Below are 20,040 nucleotides of genomic sequence, written 5' to 3' on the forward strand. Positions count from 1 at the left end.
ATAAAGTCAGCATTATTTACTCTATCCCCAAAGTGATTAAGTGGAGGAATAACCCAGATTCCTCTCTTCCCATCATACTGCAATGATCACTGGGTCTTTTTAATCTTACTTTGCAATACAGTTGTTTAAACCTAGCCCTTTTTTCTCTATCCACCACTGCTGGCCTCAGAGTTTAGCTTCTAATCATTTCTTGTCCAGGCCACTGTAGCAACCTCCAAACTGGTCTCGCTGCTTCATCCAGTTTTGATTTCAGTTTCATACTGATAACACAGTGACCTTTCTAATGCAAATGAAACCATGTCATTCCTGTCCTTGGGACCTTTCAATGGCTCCTCATTTCCACACTGAATGATTAAAGTGGAAAATATACATTTGAAATAACTAGATTTTTAAATTTAGACAGTATGGTCTTGATTAGTGATTTTCAAGCTGGATTCTGTAAAGCCCTAGAATTCCAAAAGAACGTGTCCCCATCACTACCACAAAGACACTCCAACACAGTTCTCCAGACAGTAAGTTACCTTCTTTCTTCTTAAACAGTTCCTGTGCTGGGAAGGACACCTCCCCACAAGGAAGTGTGTTGGGCAACTCTGAGGTACAAAAAGTATTTTTAAATGTGAACCTGAAATTTGGCCTTCTATAATTTACACTCATGTTCCAAGTAAATTATTCTTTTATATACCAGTACATCACGTATCTGAAGACACAGTTAATGGCTCCTGTCTCGGTGGTCTGTTTTTCAGGTGAATCATCCCTAGTTTTGTTCCATAGGACATGTTTTTCAGATTCATCATCACCTTGCTTACTTGCCTATGGACACATTCCAGTTGCTCCATGATCCTCTAATATCAGGTGTAATATTGCTAATAGCACTTTGGCCAATGCAGAATGTATTTGCAATAGTACTAATGCAACTTAAAACAACAGTTACCATTATGACACCTAAGTAACATTGTTGGCTCATAAAGTAAATTTGGTCAAAAGAATACAATGCTAAAAAAACCTATTTTTACCCTTTAGGAATAAGAGGTGAAAGTGAATTGATTGATACCTGCTCTAAATGGTGAATCAGCAAGTCTGGAATTCTTTAAATCAAAAGGGAGGGGTGAGGGGGCTGTTAGGTAAGCACCCTGCTCCCCTTTCCTTTCCCCAGCATTTAGACCTCAGTGTGCATTATTTGGTTTGGGAATTTAGATGAGTTGCTCAGGTAAAGACAGTGAGAAGTTGGCAATGACAGTATTTATTCATTTAAAATTTTCATTACATTACCTTAAAATGACATGATTTTCCCTATCAAAACAAAGTTTTTATTGACTTTTCATTATGTGTTTTTTAAAAGACTATGGTAAAATACACATGCAACAAATCATCTTAACCATTTTTAAAGGGATAGTTCAGTATTGTTAAGTATATTCATGTCATTGTGCAACCAATCTCCATATTGCAAGACTAAAATTCTATACCCATTAAACAACAACCCCCATTCTCTCCTCCCTGCCAGACCCCAAAACTACCATTCTATTTTCAATATCTATGAATTAGATTACTCTAGATATCTCATATAAGTGGAATCATTACAATATTTGTCTTTTTTATGACTGGCTCATTTCACTTAGCTTGATGTCCTAAAGGATACTGTATCATGTGTCAGAATGCCCTTCCTTCTTAAGCAAAATAATATTCCATTGTATGTATATATCACATTTGTTTATCCACTCATCTGTCAATGGACCCTAGGGCTACCTCCATCTTTTGGCTATTGTGAATGATGCTGCTATGAATATGGGTGTACAGATATCTCTCCAAGATGCTGCTGATCATGTTTTTAAGTTAACTATCCTTAGTTTTTCTCTATACACATGCAAATCCTAGTGTGCAAGTGATCTTATTTTTTAATACCGACATAGAGGACTTTTTCATTTTCTTATGGGTGTTTCAATGGTTGAGCCTAATTTATAATAAAGTAAATCATTATGATACATTGTAAGTAAATATGAATATTAATAAAAGTAATATATTTACTTCTATTTTCAGTCCATGTATTTTTTTTATATGTTTATCTTTACTTTTGGTCATACTATAAGTTCCCTAACACAGGAGCCGAAATACTTTACTCAAATAATTTCATAAACAACTATGACCATCAATGAGTGGTTTTGACTACACCCAGATGTTCAACATCAATGGCCATGAGGAGGAGCTCATAAGATGGTATGTGGTTTTTCAACATCATTACTTTTGAATTAGTAGAGGCTACTAGTATTTCATTACTAGCAACTGTGCATTGGCATAATAAATTTTAAAAAATCATATGACTACTACAATTTTAAAATGATCTGTCCCAGTAGAGTCAGAAGGAATGTGATATTCAGAATATGCATGCACTAGTGGAAAAACAGCAAAAAAAAAAAAAAAAAAAGAAAAGAAAAGAAAAGCTGTTTATCCGAAGACTTGTTCTTCAATTAGTGCTGCTCAGGCTTTAGGAGATTTAAAAATAAGCATGACAAAACATCTGGGACCCAAATGATACCCACTGAAAAGATATTAGACATTCCATCTAAATTAGGATAGAATAAAACCGCAGTATTCACAGTAAACCTTCAGAACTTAGAACATTCTCACAGCCCACATACATAACTCAAGAAAAAGAAACTCCTTAGGTTGTTTAACAAGATACCATCCAGAGCTGCCTTTAGATTCCCTGTCAGACCAGACTCTACTAGTAATATTATAAATGAATAAAATATATAGGAGAAAAGTATAATGTTTTAATGATCAATAAATGTTGTATAAAGATTCTGTGTTTCTGTTCTTTTATCTTCAACTTTCTTCCCTAAAATCTCCTATTATTTAAAAAAAAAGGAACTGGTTAATCTGACAAGGCTACATTACTGACATCTGGACTGGACACATACATTCCATTAACATTTTCAACAGATTTTAAGAACCCTTGATTTGTCTCTGGGCTTCATCTGTACAAGAGATTTTATCATCAGAATTGAAATTTGGTTCCTATGGCAATCTTTTATTCCATAACAGAGTCCAGGAATTTAACCTCAATTACTTTCAACCTCTGACCTTTTCATGAAAATAAATAATAAAATGTTACAAGTGTAGTTCACTCAACAAATTTTCTTTAAATTGAGCAAATCAAATCATGTGGCGGGGTCAGAGAATCCCGTAATGGAAGGCTTTGCTCAATATTTTTTTTAAAGAGATGAATAATTTTGTAAAAGAACTGCATATTTATTTGTGTTGTGAGTTCTCATTTTAACCAGCAGCTAGTCTTAAGATGGGTAACATTAAAAAAGATATCTAACATTCAGTACAACAAGGGTTATCAATTTTTATGTAGTAAAATAAGGATCAGAGAGGAGTTTCTTTGGGAAATCATTACTACTACAAAAAAAAAAAAACCCATGAATTTCACCATTATCAACTGCGCTTGACAAAGGTGTAGAAAACGTTTCATTGAAGCAAGTTTCTACATAGCATTCTTTTAAAAATAAATTTATCTTATGTAGGTGCTTTGGTAAAAACAGCCCTGGCTGGTGTGGCTCAGTGGACTGAATGCCAGCGTGTGAACCAAAGGGTCGTTGGTTTGATTCCCATTCAGGGCACGTGCCTGGGTTGCAGGCCAGGTCCCCAGTAGGGGGCACGTGAGAGGCAACCACACATTGATGCTTCTCTCTCTCTCTTCCTCCCTCCCTTCTCCTATCTAAAAATAGATAAAATCTTAAAAGAAAAAAACCCACATTATGGCACTTCTAATCCACTGAAGAAAACAGCCCTCCCTGACCACTGCCCCTCCCCAAATCTTCCTCCCCGCAAGCACCCTCACCAGGCCAAGCCTGAACTGCTCTTTCTTTTTTTAAAATATATTTTATTGACTATGTTATTATAGTTGTCCCATTTTTTTTCTCCCCTTGATGCCCCTCTATCCAGTAACCCCTCTCCTTACCAGCACCCACTCCCCCTTAGTTCATGTCCATGGGTCACACATAGAAGGTCTCTGGCTTCTCCATTTCCTGTCCTGTTCTCTAACCTTCCCCTGTCGATTTTGTATTATTCTTCCCTCCAGGCAGCACTGGCTTCACTGCAGAGACTAGTTACAGTCTCTTTTTTCCTCAGCTAGGGGGTGTGGAACTCTTCACCCTGAAACTTTACAAATACTCTGACGCTGTAACAAAATAGTCAGTGGTATTTTGATTTGCCAATGACTCTTAATTCAGACCTCTGTATTTGAGTAAATGGAAATTAATGTTTATAAAGCAACAACTCTAACATAGCCTACATTTCAGGAGCAGCAACAAACACAGAACAGGAGAAGAAAAATAGAACCTCAAAAGTTGCTTTTCTACTACAGAGAATAAAGTAGGGAAAACTTTAATCTTTTATAAAAATCCTCTCAACAAAAAGTAAGATAGGTTGAGTATGCAACTTCCTCTAGTAATAGGGAGAGTAGAGAAAGGCTGGAAAACAGATAAGTACTCTTCTGCAATGAGTCAGAGATACAAAAGTCCAGCTGGAAATAAGTCGTGGCAGTAGAAAGGGAAGAGGCAAACCAATCCTGGATTGACTTAAAAAAGAGGAAATCAGTACGAATTTCATTCCAGGAATCTACTCATGCATGTCCAACAGTCCTGTGCCGTTCCCAACCCTACCGCACTCAGGAGCGGCCCGTTAGTGTGTCCCAGTGTCTCACCCTGAAAAGCTGCCCTCCCTCTCTTGAGGTGACAAGATGTTTCTATTATAGGGAGGAGTGGCCTTGTAACACATTTCTGGCCAGTAACTGGAAAAATGAGGGCTTCTAGGAAAGCTCTATTTTCTTTTAAGATTTTATTTATTTATTTTTAGAGAGGGAAGGGAGAGAGATAGAGAGAGAGAGAGAGAGAAACATCAATGTGTGGTTGCTGGGGGTCATGGCCTGCAACCCAGGCATGTGCCCTGACTGGGAATCGAACCTGCGACACTTTGGTTCGCAGCCCGCGCTCAATCCACTGAGCTACTCCAGCCAGGGCTGGAAAGCTCTATTTTCTAGATATAGGTACCATCTGCTGGTTCTTGCTCTTTCCTCTTGCCTGGAATTTAATAGCTAAAGATCTAGTAATTATTCTGCAAGCAGGATGACAAATAAAAATTATACCCTAAAGATGATGCCAAAGAGAGGATCTCTATCTAATGACATGAAATCACTCTACCCATGCAGGACACTCTGTTGCTGGATTTCTTACTAAATGAGAAAAGAAATTAATTCTATTTTGTTTAATCACTGTTACTTGGATTTTCTGGTATATATAGGTACATTCAGTCCCTAACTGATACATTTTTTACTCACAAGTAAAGGGTGCAGGAATAGGTAGGAGGAGCTATCTTCAATTTCACTACAGGAACACCCCAGGAAACCTGAACTCCACTGTTAGATAGTGGTTTTATTATCTCTACATTTCGGATGCATTATAGTTGTAAGGGTCTTTTATAAGCTGACCTAATATAAGAATCTATGGCAAAATGCCTGTTAGGTTCTACGCTCAAAACCAGGAAACTAACCCATTCCTAGGTTAAAAATAAACATTTTGTTATTTTAAATAAAAAAGTATAATAAATCAACAAATAAAAGAAGGCAGTCTATTCCATTGTATTTCTTTTCAGATGGCTTTAGAGCAGGATATGCTGGCACATAATTTTTTTACTCAAATGTATGTGCTTATACCTCCAAATATTTTCTAACGTTTCATCTAAAACAATATTAAAATTGAGTATATCTTTCTTACAGAGAATTTAAAAACCCCTTTTTATAAAAATTTCTAGGGAGGAATACAGGTTACCCTTGTTTTAAACGGTAACAGCAGTGGGCAGCGGTGAAGGCCCAGCGATATTCCACTGCACAGCATTAAACACACGCTCACAGCGCGTGGTCACGTCTCCAGGGAGACAGATGCATACCCACTGGAGCAGAATGGAGAAGCATGTTTGTGACTCACAATTTATTTTTTAAAAAAGAAAAAAAGAAATAGTAGGCCCTTCAACAGGAGAGTGAAGCAAGAAATCTCAAGATAGCAATCACTGTCATATGTGGTTGTGGTTACTATAGCAAATCCTTTTTCTTTAAATAGAAAAAGAATAATCACAAAAAAATTAGCATCAATTTCTCCAGCTGCAGCTAAATTCTGACTCTAGCTTACAAAATATATTTTTTATTTTAACAATAAATTTAATGTTCAAAATTACCTCATTTGCCAATTTTATCCCCAATTCTTCCAACCACTTGCTATAGAACTAAAAACCCATTAGCAATAAAGAATAAAATAATCACCATGCAATTCTTTGTGCATATGAAATTTTAAAGAAAAAAACAACTGTCCTCCCCTTCCTCCACACATTCCCCCACACATACAAGGAAGACTAACTCGTGTGAATATGACACTGTCAGAAAATGGGGCGGTCTGCCCACAGCTGTAAATGTCCCTAATAGGTAGGTCTTCTACGCAGGTAAAAAATCTTCATGGAAATTCAAATGTACAAAGGAATTTTTAAAATACTTTAACAAAACATAATTTGTTTAAATTTTAATTTCTTAACATGATTATGACCAAGATAGTCAAGTGTAGGGATGAAATAACAATCATAATTTTAGCATAATATATTTAGACATCAGGGGATTTATGAATATTACCTAATTTGTTCTTCTAAAAATATTTTAAGATGTGGGTGATCCACCTGATTAATGATCTTGGAAATTTGTCCTTTAATTTTTTGCCAAGAGGGTAATGAATATATAAAAAAACCAGAATGTTAATACAGAAGCTACTGACATCAGCTTTTTCTTAACTTCATCACACTGTATTTTACAACAAAGGAGGACAGAGACAACATGGAGAAGATCCAGAGGCTACTCATAAAAAAGATTAAAAGCTTAGAAAATAATACCTGTACAAAGGTTAAAGGGATTGAAATTGTGCAGCCAGGAAAAGTCCAAGGATACAATTTAGTAAGTATCCAAGTGTATCTGAAGGGTTCTCCCACAGAAAATAGTGACCAGCTGTTTTCCATCTCCAGTGCGGGCAGAATGAAAGGAAACACAAATTGAAGCCCAGGGATTTCAGTTAAATAAAAGGAATGATTTCCTGTGTGAGTAATGAGCATTCAAACGGCCACTGTGTGTCTGTGGTAACCCTTTCCTCAGAGGCCTTTACAAGAAAGTCAAATTTTCACTTGTACAAGGAAGACTAATAGTTACGTACTTGTCTGTGCTAGTAAAACAGGTAGGTAGCCTAAGATCACAATAATCTATCTATACCAACAGACCCAAGCTGGGTCACAACATCATTAAACATTCCACAGGCCAAGGGAGTGCAGACGACAGACCAGATTCAGTGCCCACAAGTGACTCCAAACCACTGCAGCCACCGATCAGCACCTCTGCAGACAAACTGAAGGGTTTCTAATTACACGGTAATACTGCGGGTATTGGCACCAGCTGCAAGTGGGGCCTGGAGTTTACATACTGTTCTCACCTTTATTGTTACATCGTGGATGAGATTAACATTACCAATTAAAGACACACAACAGGGTTTCATGAAACAGTGGTAAGATCTCCGGAGAAACAGAAAAGTGATTCTCCCCACATACTCAACTATCCTAGTTGTTTCTTGGCATTTCAAGTTCTATCCTTACTAATTCACTCCTTTGTCTCAAAGTTTTATACTTTTTGAAGAAAATGTAAATATTTCATGAACATTAAACATGATTAAGCATTTACATCTGCATATCTATCCTTCTCTGAAATGGACTTTGGGAGAAAGAAGGAAAAGGATCTGAAGCAGAGCTGGGCGGGACGTTACTAAGCACAGAATGGAATACAAAGGGCGTTGCTCAGAGCAAATGGTCTCATACTGATTTGTCCAGGAACATCAGATGACCTAGGGAGCAGGGGTATCTAATGGTTTGTCTTCCTTCCTTGCTCATCTCTCCTAAACCCTTTTTAAATCAGTCTAGAATCTACTTCCAGGATAAATTCCTAAAATCTAAAGCAGATCTTAATTTGCCTTCTCTTACTAATTAAGTGAAGCTACTTATATGCACTGTCCAAAACAAAACAACAAACTGTAATATATATTTTAAATCACTGTGTTATAGGCATATGCAAAGAAGAAACTTTATAAATATGTATTCAATTTAAATTATTTAACCCAATATCTAATCAATGGAAAACAGTTATGAAAGGTGAACGTAAGTAAACAATATGAAACTTAAACATGATCCTACACTTATTCCTACACTATTCGTAATCCAACACGGTCTCCACCGGCTTCACCAGCCAGCTCACTCTCTGCTAAACATGCTCCACTCTCTCTCTGTCCTTTCTAAATACTGCAGGTGCGTTCCAGGCACTGAGTAAAGCTGCTTATTTCCCTGTTCTAGAAAGTGGTGATCAGTCCTAGCTCCACTGTAGAAATACTTGTAGAGATTATCGTTTTGATTTTTGAATTATTTTTAAAAATAGAGATGCAAAGCCCTTCTCTGATCTACAGAACCGTCATCTCCAAGGGGATGCTGCTGTGGTGTACATATGTGAAGTGAGTTCCAGGGACCCCAAACTGGGATTTTCCTTGTAAATCAAGTCTACTGCTCCAGCCTGTGGAGATCTCTTAAGATCCCGATTCTATCTCAGGAGGTATTTTTATTTTGCTCCACTTCATGTCATTTGCAATTCTAATGGACTTTCATTCTATAGCTTCATCAGGTTTCTATAAAAAACGCTGAACTAGCCAGAGCTGAGGCCTATGCCCTACATAGCACACAATGAGAACTCTGCTGTTGACGACAAGTTATTACTTCTTAAACCTGTGCCACTGCCTCTGGTGAGCCTTCTTTTTGTAGAGGCTGGGAAGCTCAACCCTGCATTTCCCAGAATGCCCTGCACCTCATCCTGGATAAGTGCATTTCTCCACAACCAGGAAAGCAAGAAAGGAGGTGGAGGCCACGAGGCTGTTTCCCCAGTTATTTCCTTCTGCCAAGCACAGCTATGGAGACATGGAGCTTTCTGCTTTTGTTTTTTTTTAACAGCAGCATTCCAGCATCCAGTCACCAGCCTCACCAGCCTATGCTATGGGGTGGGTGCTGCGGCAATCCCTGCACAGCAACAGGGATTGAGATCAGTCTGGACCACTGAGCTCAACAGTGCCAACGGCAGCCTCAGGGGGCACTGTCCTCCCATTGTAGCCCTAAGTAGTTACATTTAGGGTCACTGTGAGGGCTGGAGGGAGTCATTCCTGGAGGCCTAGCTTACACAACCCTCTCCAACCTTTCCACTGATTTTACTGATATCTGCATTTCTGACTTAAATCTCTGTATGTTTCAAATACCTAGAGTAGTTTCTGTTTCCTCTGATAATCCCTGACTGACAAGCCCATTTGGGTATAACCATTCAACGCTCAGAACTATCAACTAGGTCATACTACATAGTGTCCACAAGGATACCATCAAAGGCCTTGTCAAATGCTTTTCCAAAACCCTAAAACACAAAATTCAAGCCCTGCATTTTCTCTAATCTAGATGTTCAGCAACGCTGTCAAGAAAAGGAAATTACATTATTCTGACATGATTTGTTCCCACTAACCTAAGCTGACTTATAATGATCCAGGTCTCCTTTCCTAAAGAACTCACAGATGTTCTGGTTCCACCACTTGCTATGAAATCTTCAACAAGTCATTTATCATTCCCCAGTCTCAGTTTCCTCAGCAGTAAATGGTAGTGACAATCCTACTTTGCAGGGTCCTTGTGAGGAGTCAAGAAATAATGAATGGGAATCTCTGAGCACAACGTTTGGCCCATACTAGACCCTCAATTACTGACAGTTAAAACCTAAAAAATTCACCTTTTTTCTCTTTCCTAAAAAAAAAAGTAAAATAAAATTTACTTTCATGCTTCCATGATACTTTCCCCATTTTCTCAGAGAGATATCAAATTTCACATATAATAGTTCTCTCACCTGCAACTTATCACAATATACATTATTGATCATACTCCTAGTTGGGAGATATCAGATCAGCTGACTGCTCCCTTACTGTCTCCTCATCTTGCCCTTCAAATCACTCATATTTACGCTTGTGCTACTCTGTTCATTTTGGAGATGGTTATTCTCTATAGAATCCCCACTGGACATCCTACTGAATAAAGAGAGGTGAAGCACGGTCTTGGAGAAGGCAGGGAAAGGTTGCAGCAAGAGTTTGCCTTGGGAAGGGAAAGAACAGAGCTGTTCGACAGCTCAGCATCTCCAGTCCCAGGAAGACCAGGCCTCCCTCGCTGGGTGGGAAGCAGGGCTGGGCTCTCCAGATGCTCCAGCTTTCCAAGCTGTTGAAGGACAATCTGAGAGAGTATGCAGGGAAAGAGTAACCTTTATTGATTACCTACTGTATTTAAAGCACACTGTTAGGTGCTTTATGTATTTACCTAAATTAATCCACACTTACATATGCAGACAAATATATATCACTAAAGCTCAGAAAAGATTAAGCAACACAATTAAAGGTGGCCTGACTTTTAATCTCACACCATTTGCATTATGCCACATCATTTGTTCAGAAAACATTTAATGAACTCTTATTACTGTGCTCAGTACTGTGTGTTAAGCCAGAGATTTTCAACCATTTTCATCTCATGGCACACATAAACTAATTACTAAAAATCTGCAGCACGCCAAAAAATATATTTTTTGCCAATCTAACAAAAAAGTAGGTATAATTTTGACTTACAAAATCAATCAAAGTGACTTTAAAAAAATCTTTTTGAAACAATTTACTCTGATACTTTGTAACAAAATACTCAAAATTATTTAAAACAATTTTTATTTATTACTTTCCTCCAATTTACTTGCATTTAATATTTAACAAGACATCTGAGCTTGACATTGTTTCAGGATGTCTTTTGTGTGAGGTCAAGTTTTGGACAGGCATACTCTTCAGTCTGAGTTTCCAGAGCTTCCAGCCACGATCTGTTTTTGTTGTTAGTGTTATTCATGGTGGAAATGCCTGATTCACACAAATATGACGTGGAGAAAGGCAGCAGTGCTTCTACTGCTCTTTTTTGTAATATTGGCAAGTTCACTTTTAAGAGATAACCAAAATGAAGTAGTATCTGTTGTTGAATGTTTAAGTTTTAATCCTCTGTCATTTCTTATCTCTGTTAACTTGTCCTCTTCTGCAATCTTTAACTTTGCCAATTTGCATGCACTTAAGACAAACTGATCTCTTATACAATCCAGGGACGACATGTCAGGTGAGAGAAAATAATTTCCAATATTTCTCCCATGTAATTTGCACCTTTTTGTTAGCTCCAACATTTCTACTACATTTTCTCTTTTGAATATTTCTTCCCAAAGCATTAGTTTTTCTTCAAAAGTGTTAATTTTGTAGGTGCAAGTAAGAATATTTTCACGATCTCCTTCCACACTTTTATTGTGTTCAAAGACTGAAACAAATCAGCAAGAAATGCAACCTTACTGAACCAGAGCTTATCACTGGGAAAATCAACTAACTCAGAGTGCCAAGTTGTCAAAAAAGTTAGAACTTCCTCTTCCAGTTCATGAAATCTGGATAGAACCCGACCACGAGATGACCACCCAATGCCTGTCTGCAGAAACAGCTGCGTGTGAGCTCCTCCCACTGAGGAACACGGTGCTGCAGACAACCGTCCCTGTTAACGGCCTGCTTTCGCTATCGCTGAAAACCGTGCTAGTCTCATCCAGTACTTTTGTTAGCTCAGGTACCAATGATTCTGACATGAGTATTTCTCTGTAGAGAAAACGATGAGTGAAAATAATTCTAAGACTCTTTTCTTGAGCCAGTGTAATGAATCCTTTTACACTTCCTGACACAAAGCAGGCAGGCACTCTCTGTACAAATACTGGTGCAGGGCTCCCAGGACAAGTTACGACAATTACAGTAATTACCTATAACATCAAAAATACCTTGGCTCTTCACTGCTTCTGGGAGTGGTTGACAAAATAAAAACTGCAATCTCTTCTTTATAAATAAATCTACTGAATGCCAGAAGTTGAGCTTTGCTGGCGACATCCGTTGACTCATTCGGCTGCGTAGCCAACACATCTACTTTTGTGTGAGATGGCACTTGCCACTCAACATCTTGGGACAAGTCCTGAATACGTCGACAGATGGTATTATCTGACAATGAAAATTTTAAAATGTCCTTTCATATTCTCCACAAAACATGATTTTACAAATTTACAGCATGTGGGTAAAATTACAGATTCTGTAATTATGTGAGATTTCATTTTTTTATCAACAATTTCTGTGATTGTGTGACTCACTTCTTGCACTTTTTCTGATACCATTAAAAATTTAGCTCATTTTTTTGCTTTATTAGTCTTATCCAGTATAAATCTTATAAAATATTCAACTGGCCTTTCACACAAGTCAGAGAGAATGCTTAGACTACAAATGTCTTTTTCACATACTTGGAGACAAAGCCTGGTTTGCTCATTTTTCACCATGAACTACACACATGGGGCATGGCGGATTTTCTTCACCGGATATAAAGCCAAGTGACAAACAATTTTTGTCCTAATGGTGAACAATAGTTTTTGATTTAGCTTTAGAAGGTCTGGTGCCAATGAAGGTTCTAGACAAGGTACCAGCTGCTGAAGTGCTGAGCAAAGCAATACTCAACATACTAGCATCACTTTTACACCGTCTTCTAAGTTTCATTTTTTCCTTAGAAATTTGCCCATGTTAAATGGAATGCTACTGCCTAAAACTAAAGAAGATATATATATATATACATATATATGTATATATGTGTGTGAGAGTGTGTGTGTGTATATACATATATATAACTCATACGAGTCAAAAGAAAATATGGGCATTACTTAAAATTATTTGTGAACACACTTCTCAGAAGGTCAAAACTAAAGCACTGAAATGAAATAAACCTTACACAATTTAAACTGTTTCACCATCCATACATTTCTATGCGTGCAGATGAAAACTTCAGATACCCAATAAATCTTGGCACTGATAATGCTACACATTTAGAGAACTCACGGCAAGAAGGGGTGGGGAGCCCACCGAACCAACACTGGGCCCTCCGTGGGAACTCGCAGACTGTAGCTCAGACCTGGGGAAGGGAAAGAGCCCTGGCCACATGTCCAAGTGGCTGCAATGTCCTGAGCCCTGACACAGAGGTTGTCTTTTAGACAGGGAACAGAGCTGATCCACAAAATGTGTAATTTATGATGAAAAAAAACTCTGCGCCACACCAGTTGAAAATAGATGTATTAAGCACTGAGAATGCAGAGGGGAATAAACAGATAATCACCTGGAAATAGGCAAGTATAATACAGTGTGACAATTGCTATTCAGAACAGAACAGCTAAAGCCAAAAAACACAGCTTCTAACCTGACTGGAGAGTACAGCTCATCTGAAAGCAACAAGAGATAGTCCCTCTCAGGACAACAAGAGCTACCTAACCAGCTGCAGCTCCACAAGACTGGGAACACGTACCACAGAGACAGAGCTGAGCTATCTAAACTGAACAAGGTAAAAGGCCCCAGTCTTCTCTTTGCTGAAACAACTGTTCTCCCAGAGTCACCCACAAAGAAATAATTTCTACTACTTCATCAATTCGATGACACTGGATCCCTTGACCTGGTTCTAATTTCCTTCCTTTCAGGAGAAAAACTCTTCAATGTTGATTTACTTAATAATACCAACCTACTTATATCCACTGTCAACCATTCATAATCCCAACTGACATACACCAATCCGGATAAAGCAGAGATCCATGTGTATCAATATTTGCTGTTGCCAGACTGTGAAAGATCTTGGCTAGCCAGCTGAACTCTGGCCACAGATGGATAATGAGAAGCCTGAGAGAGATGTGAATGGAAAGAATGGAAGGCGGAGGGAAAAAGTAATGCTACCATTGCTGAAAACAGACTGGAGAGTTCTTCCTGGGACATGTCCTCAGGGCCCAGGCCATTGTTTTTTAAACAGATCAAATTTTTAAAAATTTTTTTCACTTTTTTCCACTTTCCTTCAAAAGATTTTTAAAATAATTTTGCTCCCTACAGTCAAATTCACACACTTTCAGAAGTAAGGAAAATAGGTTTGTAGTTTCTACCTTCATGGATAACAGTATAAAGACTATGAAAACAACTTATATTGACAAGAATATTGAATCAGGCAATGCATTTGAAACTGTGATAGAAAAGGTGATGGAAATGAGAATCCTCAGCACACAATACAATGTTCTAGATATTTTAAAAATTAAGAATATATTGGTACGATCTCTCTAGGGAACTTGAGGCTTTGACTGATGTGACATAACCTGAGAGCTCATACTAACTAATCTAAAAAGTTTTAAAGAAGATTTAGATCACAAGGAAAAACAAAAAGTAATTCGGTGGTTTAAGGAAAAGTAAGTCCAGCCTCAGTAACTTCTTTACATTTTCTACTATTGTTATACTACAGAATAAAAATCCCTGGGGGATACATTAATATCATTTGATTGGATTTGGGGGAACACTACAGAATGATGTCTAAATTGCAAAAACTTAAAATACATGCAAAGTTGGCTCATGGGATCTGAAAGTTGCAGAAGCACATAAAACAACTTTGACTATATAAACTGCTTATCTGATTAACTTAAACATGGACTTTTAATAAAATCTCAATAATATGATCATATAACCGTATCAACATATTGAAATAAAATTTCAATAGTATGATTTTTTAAAATTTATATTTATTTAGGACATAAAATTATAACACATAGTGAATGATTTCTGTGGCTGTCAAAGCTAGAAGTAACTACACAAAATATGTGGAAATCGGTGATGTAATTTTAATGTCTGATAAATTGTCATCACCATCTCTTCCTTGAAATATAAGCATCTAACATGAATTAGATTCCATAAAGACTCATTTTTTAAACCACAGTTCACATGCTGATGCTCAACTATATGATTACATGGAAAAGCTGTTTATGTAGTTTCTTAGGGAGCTCAGAAGCTCACTAGAGATACAAGAAGGCACTCAATGACCTAAACAGTCTGCTAAGAGTCATAAAATTTGACTAAAAGAATGCTATCAGCTTGTGGAAAAATGATCTGTCTAATGACAGGGTCTTCTAATGTACAGAGCACATGACTGGTACCACAATACTAGCGGGCTCTGGAGGCCACAGGACCATCCAGTGCAAGTGCGTAAGTATGTCAGGGAGGCAGAAAGCCTATCCTAGTCCAGGAGCCTAGCTGGAAATCAGGAAATCCAACTCTTACGCTGTTTTCGAGAGCAAAGTCTCAGAAGACACACAAGTTGTGAGATATAGAAAAATCCATTACCTCCCACCTCCCTGGGTTAACTATATGGCAATTAGTCTGCACTTTGGGTTTCATGGCCTTCCCTTTCAAAAATATACAAGCACAATGGGCTATATGCTAGAAAACATGAAAAATGCAACAGCAGTGAGCCAAATTACTTAATACTACAGAGGTAAGATGTATCAAGCAGTCTAACAAGATGAGCAGAAAAAAGAAAGAGGTGGGCAAAAACAAACAAACAAAACAAAACACAAAGAAACAAAACCCCTAGGAATGTCAGAGAAGAAATTCCTACCTATATCCATTTTATAATACCAGCAATTGATAACTTTCTAGGCTCTACAATGCAAAAAGCCAGGCAGTGTGCTTCTGCGCCACTTAGAAGCAGTTCTACAAAGCAGAAAACCGCCTAGTGCTGAGGCTGACGTTAACCACACATGACTAGAGTGGTGGGGGAAGAGAAAGGTCAGTAGGCATGAAGAGGTAATTCATCTGTTTTTGCCTATAACTGAAATCACAATGTCCTAATTCATTAACTGCGATCTCAGAAAGATATATATATATATTTATATACACATGCACTAGTCTGTGAGACTATCTCTATCTCCATCACTCTGTAAGCAATGGACATCAGAGAGAATGTCTTAATCGTCATTCTGGCCCCTGCAGCAGCCCTGGCACTGTGCCTCACGCATGACAGGCAGTAGTAAATATGCACTAACATGAATTTTATGCTTGAGTATCCCTGTCTCTTGATCCTTATTTCTAATGTTTCTTTTTGTCCCACCTCAGCCCTTATTTTCTCTCGCCTGCACCCCTGTGTCGCTGTGGTATAACTGATAATTTAGACAATGTGAAATAATATTATGTTGTAATTCCTGAAATAGAACTTTAGGTTCACTTTTTTATTGGAAAAGTAAATGTTAGAAACACTATCTTTTTATCTGTAAAATATTTTACAAATTAAATTAAGTTTTGAGTTAGTATCCTTCATCAAAAAAAGTTCCATAACCCTAAGTTAGAGATGTGCTGCTTTCTGCTATATTAAAAAAATATTTTAAAATTTATCTGTGCCATATTCTTTTTATGGCTAAACAAAGCAAAGAAACAAAAATTCCACAGCTGGTTATAAAAACTAATACAGAACTATTCTAGTTTCTATAGAAGTACAGTTTCAGAATAGAAAGTGAATATTCCGTGGGAAAAAGCCACATACTTTTCATCGTGCCATCTTCTTCTTCTTCGTCCTCACTGTTTATCACCATGGTCCCCAGGTCGGACTCTAACATCGTGCTGTTGTGTTCAATCATGGTCTGGGCCCCTTCGCTCATCGTGCTCGTGGCCCGCATCGTGCCCACGCTTTCCGAGCTAGTCTTCACCATGGTGTGGGAATCCAGTTCGTCTTCATCCTGCAAGCAAAACACCGCAATGAAGGAAGGCTTTTCCAAGACAGCTGGATTTCTTAACTCTTAACCATCACACTAGCATATGGGGGAGGGAGGCGAAAATCCCCAGAACTTATTTATAAAAAAATTGTGTATTTATTCTTATATGTTCAAACTTCAGGCACCTTCAAAGTACCCCATTTAATGTAATGTACCTATCAAGACATTTTTTCCACTGTTCAAAATAGTTTTTGAACTTGCTGATTTTAATGCCTTTTAGTGCTTCTGCCATTTTTTGTTTCACCTCTTCAACATTGGCAAAATGCGTTGCTTTGAGTACCTTTTTCATCCAGGGAAACAAACAAAATAAAGTTGCTTAGGGAGACCAGGTGAATAGGGAGGGTGGGGCGTGGGGTTCATGCTGTTTTTGGTCAAAAACTGTTGAACACTCAGCGGGGTGTGGGCAGGTGTGCTGGTAAATCACCCATCATGCAATGGGTAAACTCGTTGAAAGAGTTAAAAAATATATTCACTGAAGGGGAACGCAGCCTCTCACACCACCACTGATACAGATGGGCTGCTAGAACACTCACCTGGTGGGGGACACCTGTATTACAAGGGGTCTGCCCTCCAGAAGATAATTCCAGTTTTTTTGGGTCCCCCCTCATATTATATATTTTTATTATATTTTAATAATGGAAAATACTTTTACCACTAGTTTTAATATAAGGATACACATACAAATGTTATCCTAAGAGCCAAAGTTATCCCAAATAGCCTAAAACTTTAGATAATTAAAGTTAAAGCAACCAAAATTGATGAAATGGAAGGCTGCCGGCTATTTTTAAAATAAGGATTAAGATAAATTATCAACAAATACAAAGCAAAGAATATAGTGTGAAAATAAACAAATAAAAGAAAGTGCATTAAAGTTAGCACATGTTGACACTATTGTAACAGCCATAAGATAACCTTATACAAAGGCCATTAGCTTTTAAAAATGTGAAAAATATGCATAACATACAATCTAACATTTTAATCACTTTTTAGTATATAGTTCTGTGACACTGAGTACATTCATAGTGTCGTGCAGCTGACACCTACACCCATTTCAGTGAACCCAGAACTACTGCATCATCCCAACAGAAACCCTGTGCCCTTTGAAAAATTGCTCCTCAGTCCTCCCTTGCCCCAATACCTGGTAACTTCTATTCTCCATTCTCTCACTATGAATTTGCTATTTTAGGTACCTACATGATTCTATAAGTAGAATCATACAACATATGGCCTTTTGTGTCTGGCTTACTTCACTTAGCACAATGTTTTCAAGGCACATCCATGTTGTAGCATGTACCAGCATTTTTCAAGACTGAATAATATTCCATTGTATATATTTATACCACATTTTGTATATCCACTCATTTTTTATAAATATTAGATTTACACCTTTTAGTTATTGTAAATAATCTGTTATTATAAATTGTTATTATAAATAATGCTGTTATGAACACTGGTATACAAGTATCTCTTTTGAGTCCCTGCTTTCAATTCTTTGGGGTCTATACCTAGAATTGCAATCCTGTACCCCATGGTTATTCTGTTTTTAATTTTTTGAGGAACTGACCAACTTTTTTCCACAAGGCTCCACTACTTTACACTTTCACCACCAGTGCACAGTGCTTCCATTTCTCCACATCCTTGTCAACACTTATTATATCCCATTTTTTAAGTAATAGCCATCCTGATGGATATGTGGGTTATGTGCATTTCCCTACTGATGAGTGATGTTCAGCACCTTCTTATATAGAGAAGTATCTATTCAAGTCCTTTGCCCATTTTTGATATAGGTTGTTTTTTGTCATTATTGAGTTGTAGGAGTTCACTATATAGTCTGGATATTAATCTTGTAAGTATTTCTCCCCATTTTAAGGATTTCTGTCCATTCTTCGATAGTTCCTTTGATACATTAAAGTTTTTAATTTTGATGAAACCCCATTTATCTGGTTTTTTTCCTGCTTACACTTCTCTTGTCATATCCTAGCCATTAGCTTTTCCATGCAAATTCACAGAAGAATCAAGTCAGTAATATAAATATGAACACAAGATGGTCTTTAGAATGTTCACCAAAAGATAAACTAGAATGGGACAAAAAGATAAACTAACAAACATTTGAGACCAAACAATCTGCTATTTTGAAAAGTTTGATTCGGAACTGAAACTTATTTCTATCTATTCCTAGTCTGACAGAGGTCAAAACACAAATATGGAGAATAGGAACTTCCATGTTGCTCTCAGCTGCCTGACAGTGCTCTTCTTAATCCAACATGACAAATCCAGCATTACCTCTCAAAGGCTTTTGCTCTTCTTTCACGAGCTTCTCTCTTTTAGAAAGAAGACTTCTTCAGTCTCATGCCTTTGACTAATATGTTGAGGACTCCCAAATCCTGGAATATTCCTGACTTTACTATTTAAATACTTAATGATGTTTAAAACTCAACACTCCCAAATCAGATATCATTTTTCCCATCCCTTTAAACCCTCCTGTCTGTCTCCATCCCTAACGATCACCACCACAAAGAACAGTAATCTCCATTAGCTATCTGGGAGAGAATGTTCAACGTCTTCTTAGGTTTATTCTCTTCTATCTCCTATATGTAGTCAACAAATTCATCTTTAAAAAAATTCTTTCTCAGTTCCATCACTTCTTTTCCATTCCCATTGCTACTGAGTAAATTCCTTATTACCTCATATCTGGCTTACTGCTGCTAGAGTGTCCTGCAAGAGTCTTTCCCACCTTGACCTTCTAGAATAAGAATCAGACAGGTTTTAGTTCAGATCCTGGCTCCAATCACTTACTATGCATAATACCTTTCAGGCAATCTATTTAAACTCTCTGAACTTTAGTTTCTTTCATTGGTGTTTCCATGATTAAGTGAGAAAAGGTATGTGAGATGCCTGCATACTACTAGGGACATGGCAGTTTCATGCCTACTTCAAAGTACACATATTATACCAACCTTCCCTGAAAACTATGTGTATCATAGTATGTCCTTCTATTGAAGAATCTTTAACACTCCCAGTTCTTGCCCTGGCTGGTGTGGCTCCATGGATTGAGCGCTGGTCTGCGAACCAAATGATCATGGGTTCAATTCCCAGTTTAAGCATATGCCTGGGTTGTGGGCCAGGTCCCCAGTTGGGGGGGTGGGCGCGGGTAAGAGGCAAGCACACACTGATATTTCTCTCCCTCTCTAACTCCTTCCCTTCTCCTCTCTCTAAAAATAAATTAATAAAATCTTTTAAAAATATTCCCA

General features: G+C 37.6%; 1 protein-coding gene across 2 annotated transcripts in view; it reads right to left on the minus strand.

Annotated features, from left to right (window-relative positions):
• STK3 (serine/threonine kinase 3) overlaps positions 1-20,040 on the minus strand; it is a 252,662-nt gene that overhangs the window by 63,146 nt on the left and 169,476 nt on the right. For both annotated transcript variants that reach the window (XM_028533670.2, XM_036031288.1), the window contains exon 9: positions 16,561-16,753. In XM_028533670.2, coding sequence (XP_028389471.1) covers positions 16,561-16,753 — 193 coding nt within the window. The remainder of the gene's footprint in view (positions 1-16,560; positions 16,754-20,040) is intronic.

Source organism: Phyllostomus discolor, chromosome 7, assembly GCF_004126475.2.
Source record: "Phyllostomus discolor isolate MPI-MPIP mPhyDis1 chromosome 7, mPhyDis1.pri.v3, whole genome shotgun sequence".
NCBI lineage: Eukaryota > Metazoa > Chordata > Mammalia > Chiroptera > Phyllostomidae > Phyllostomus > Phyllostomus discolor.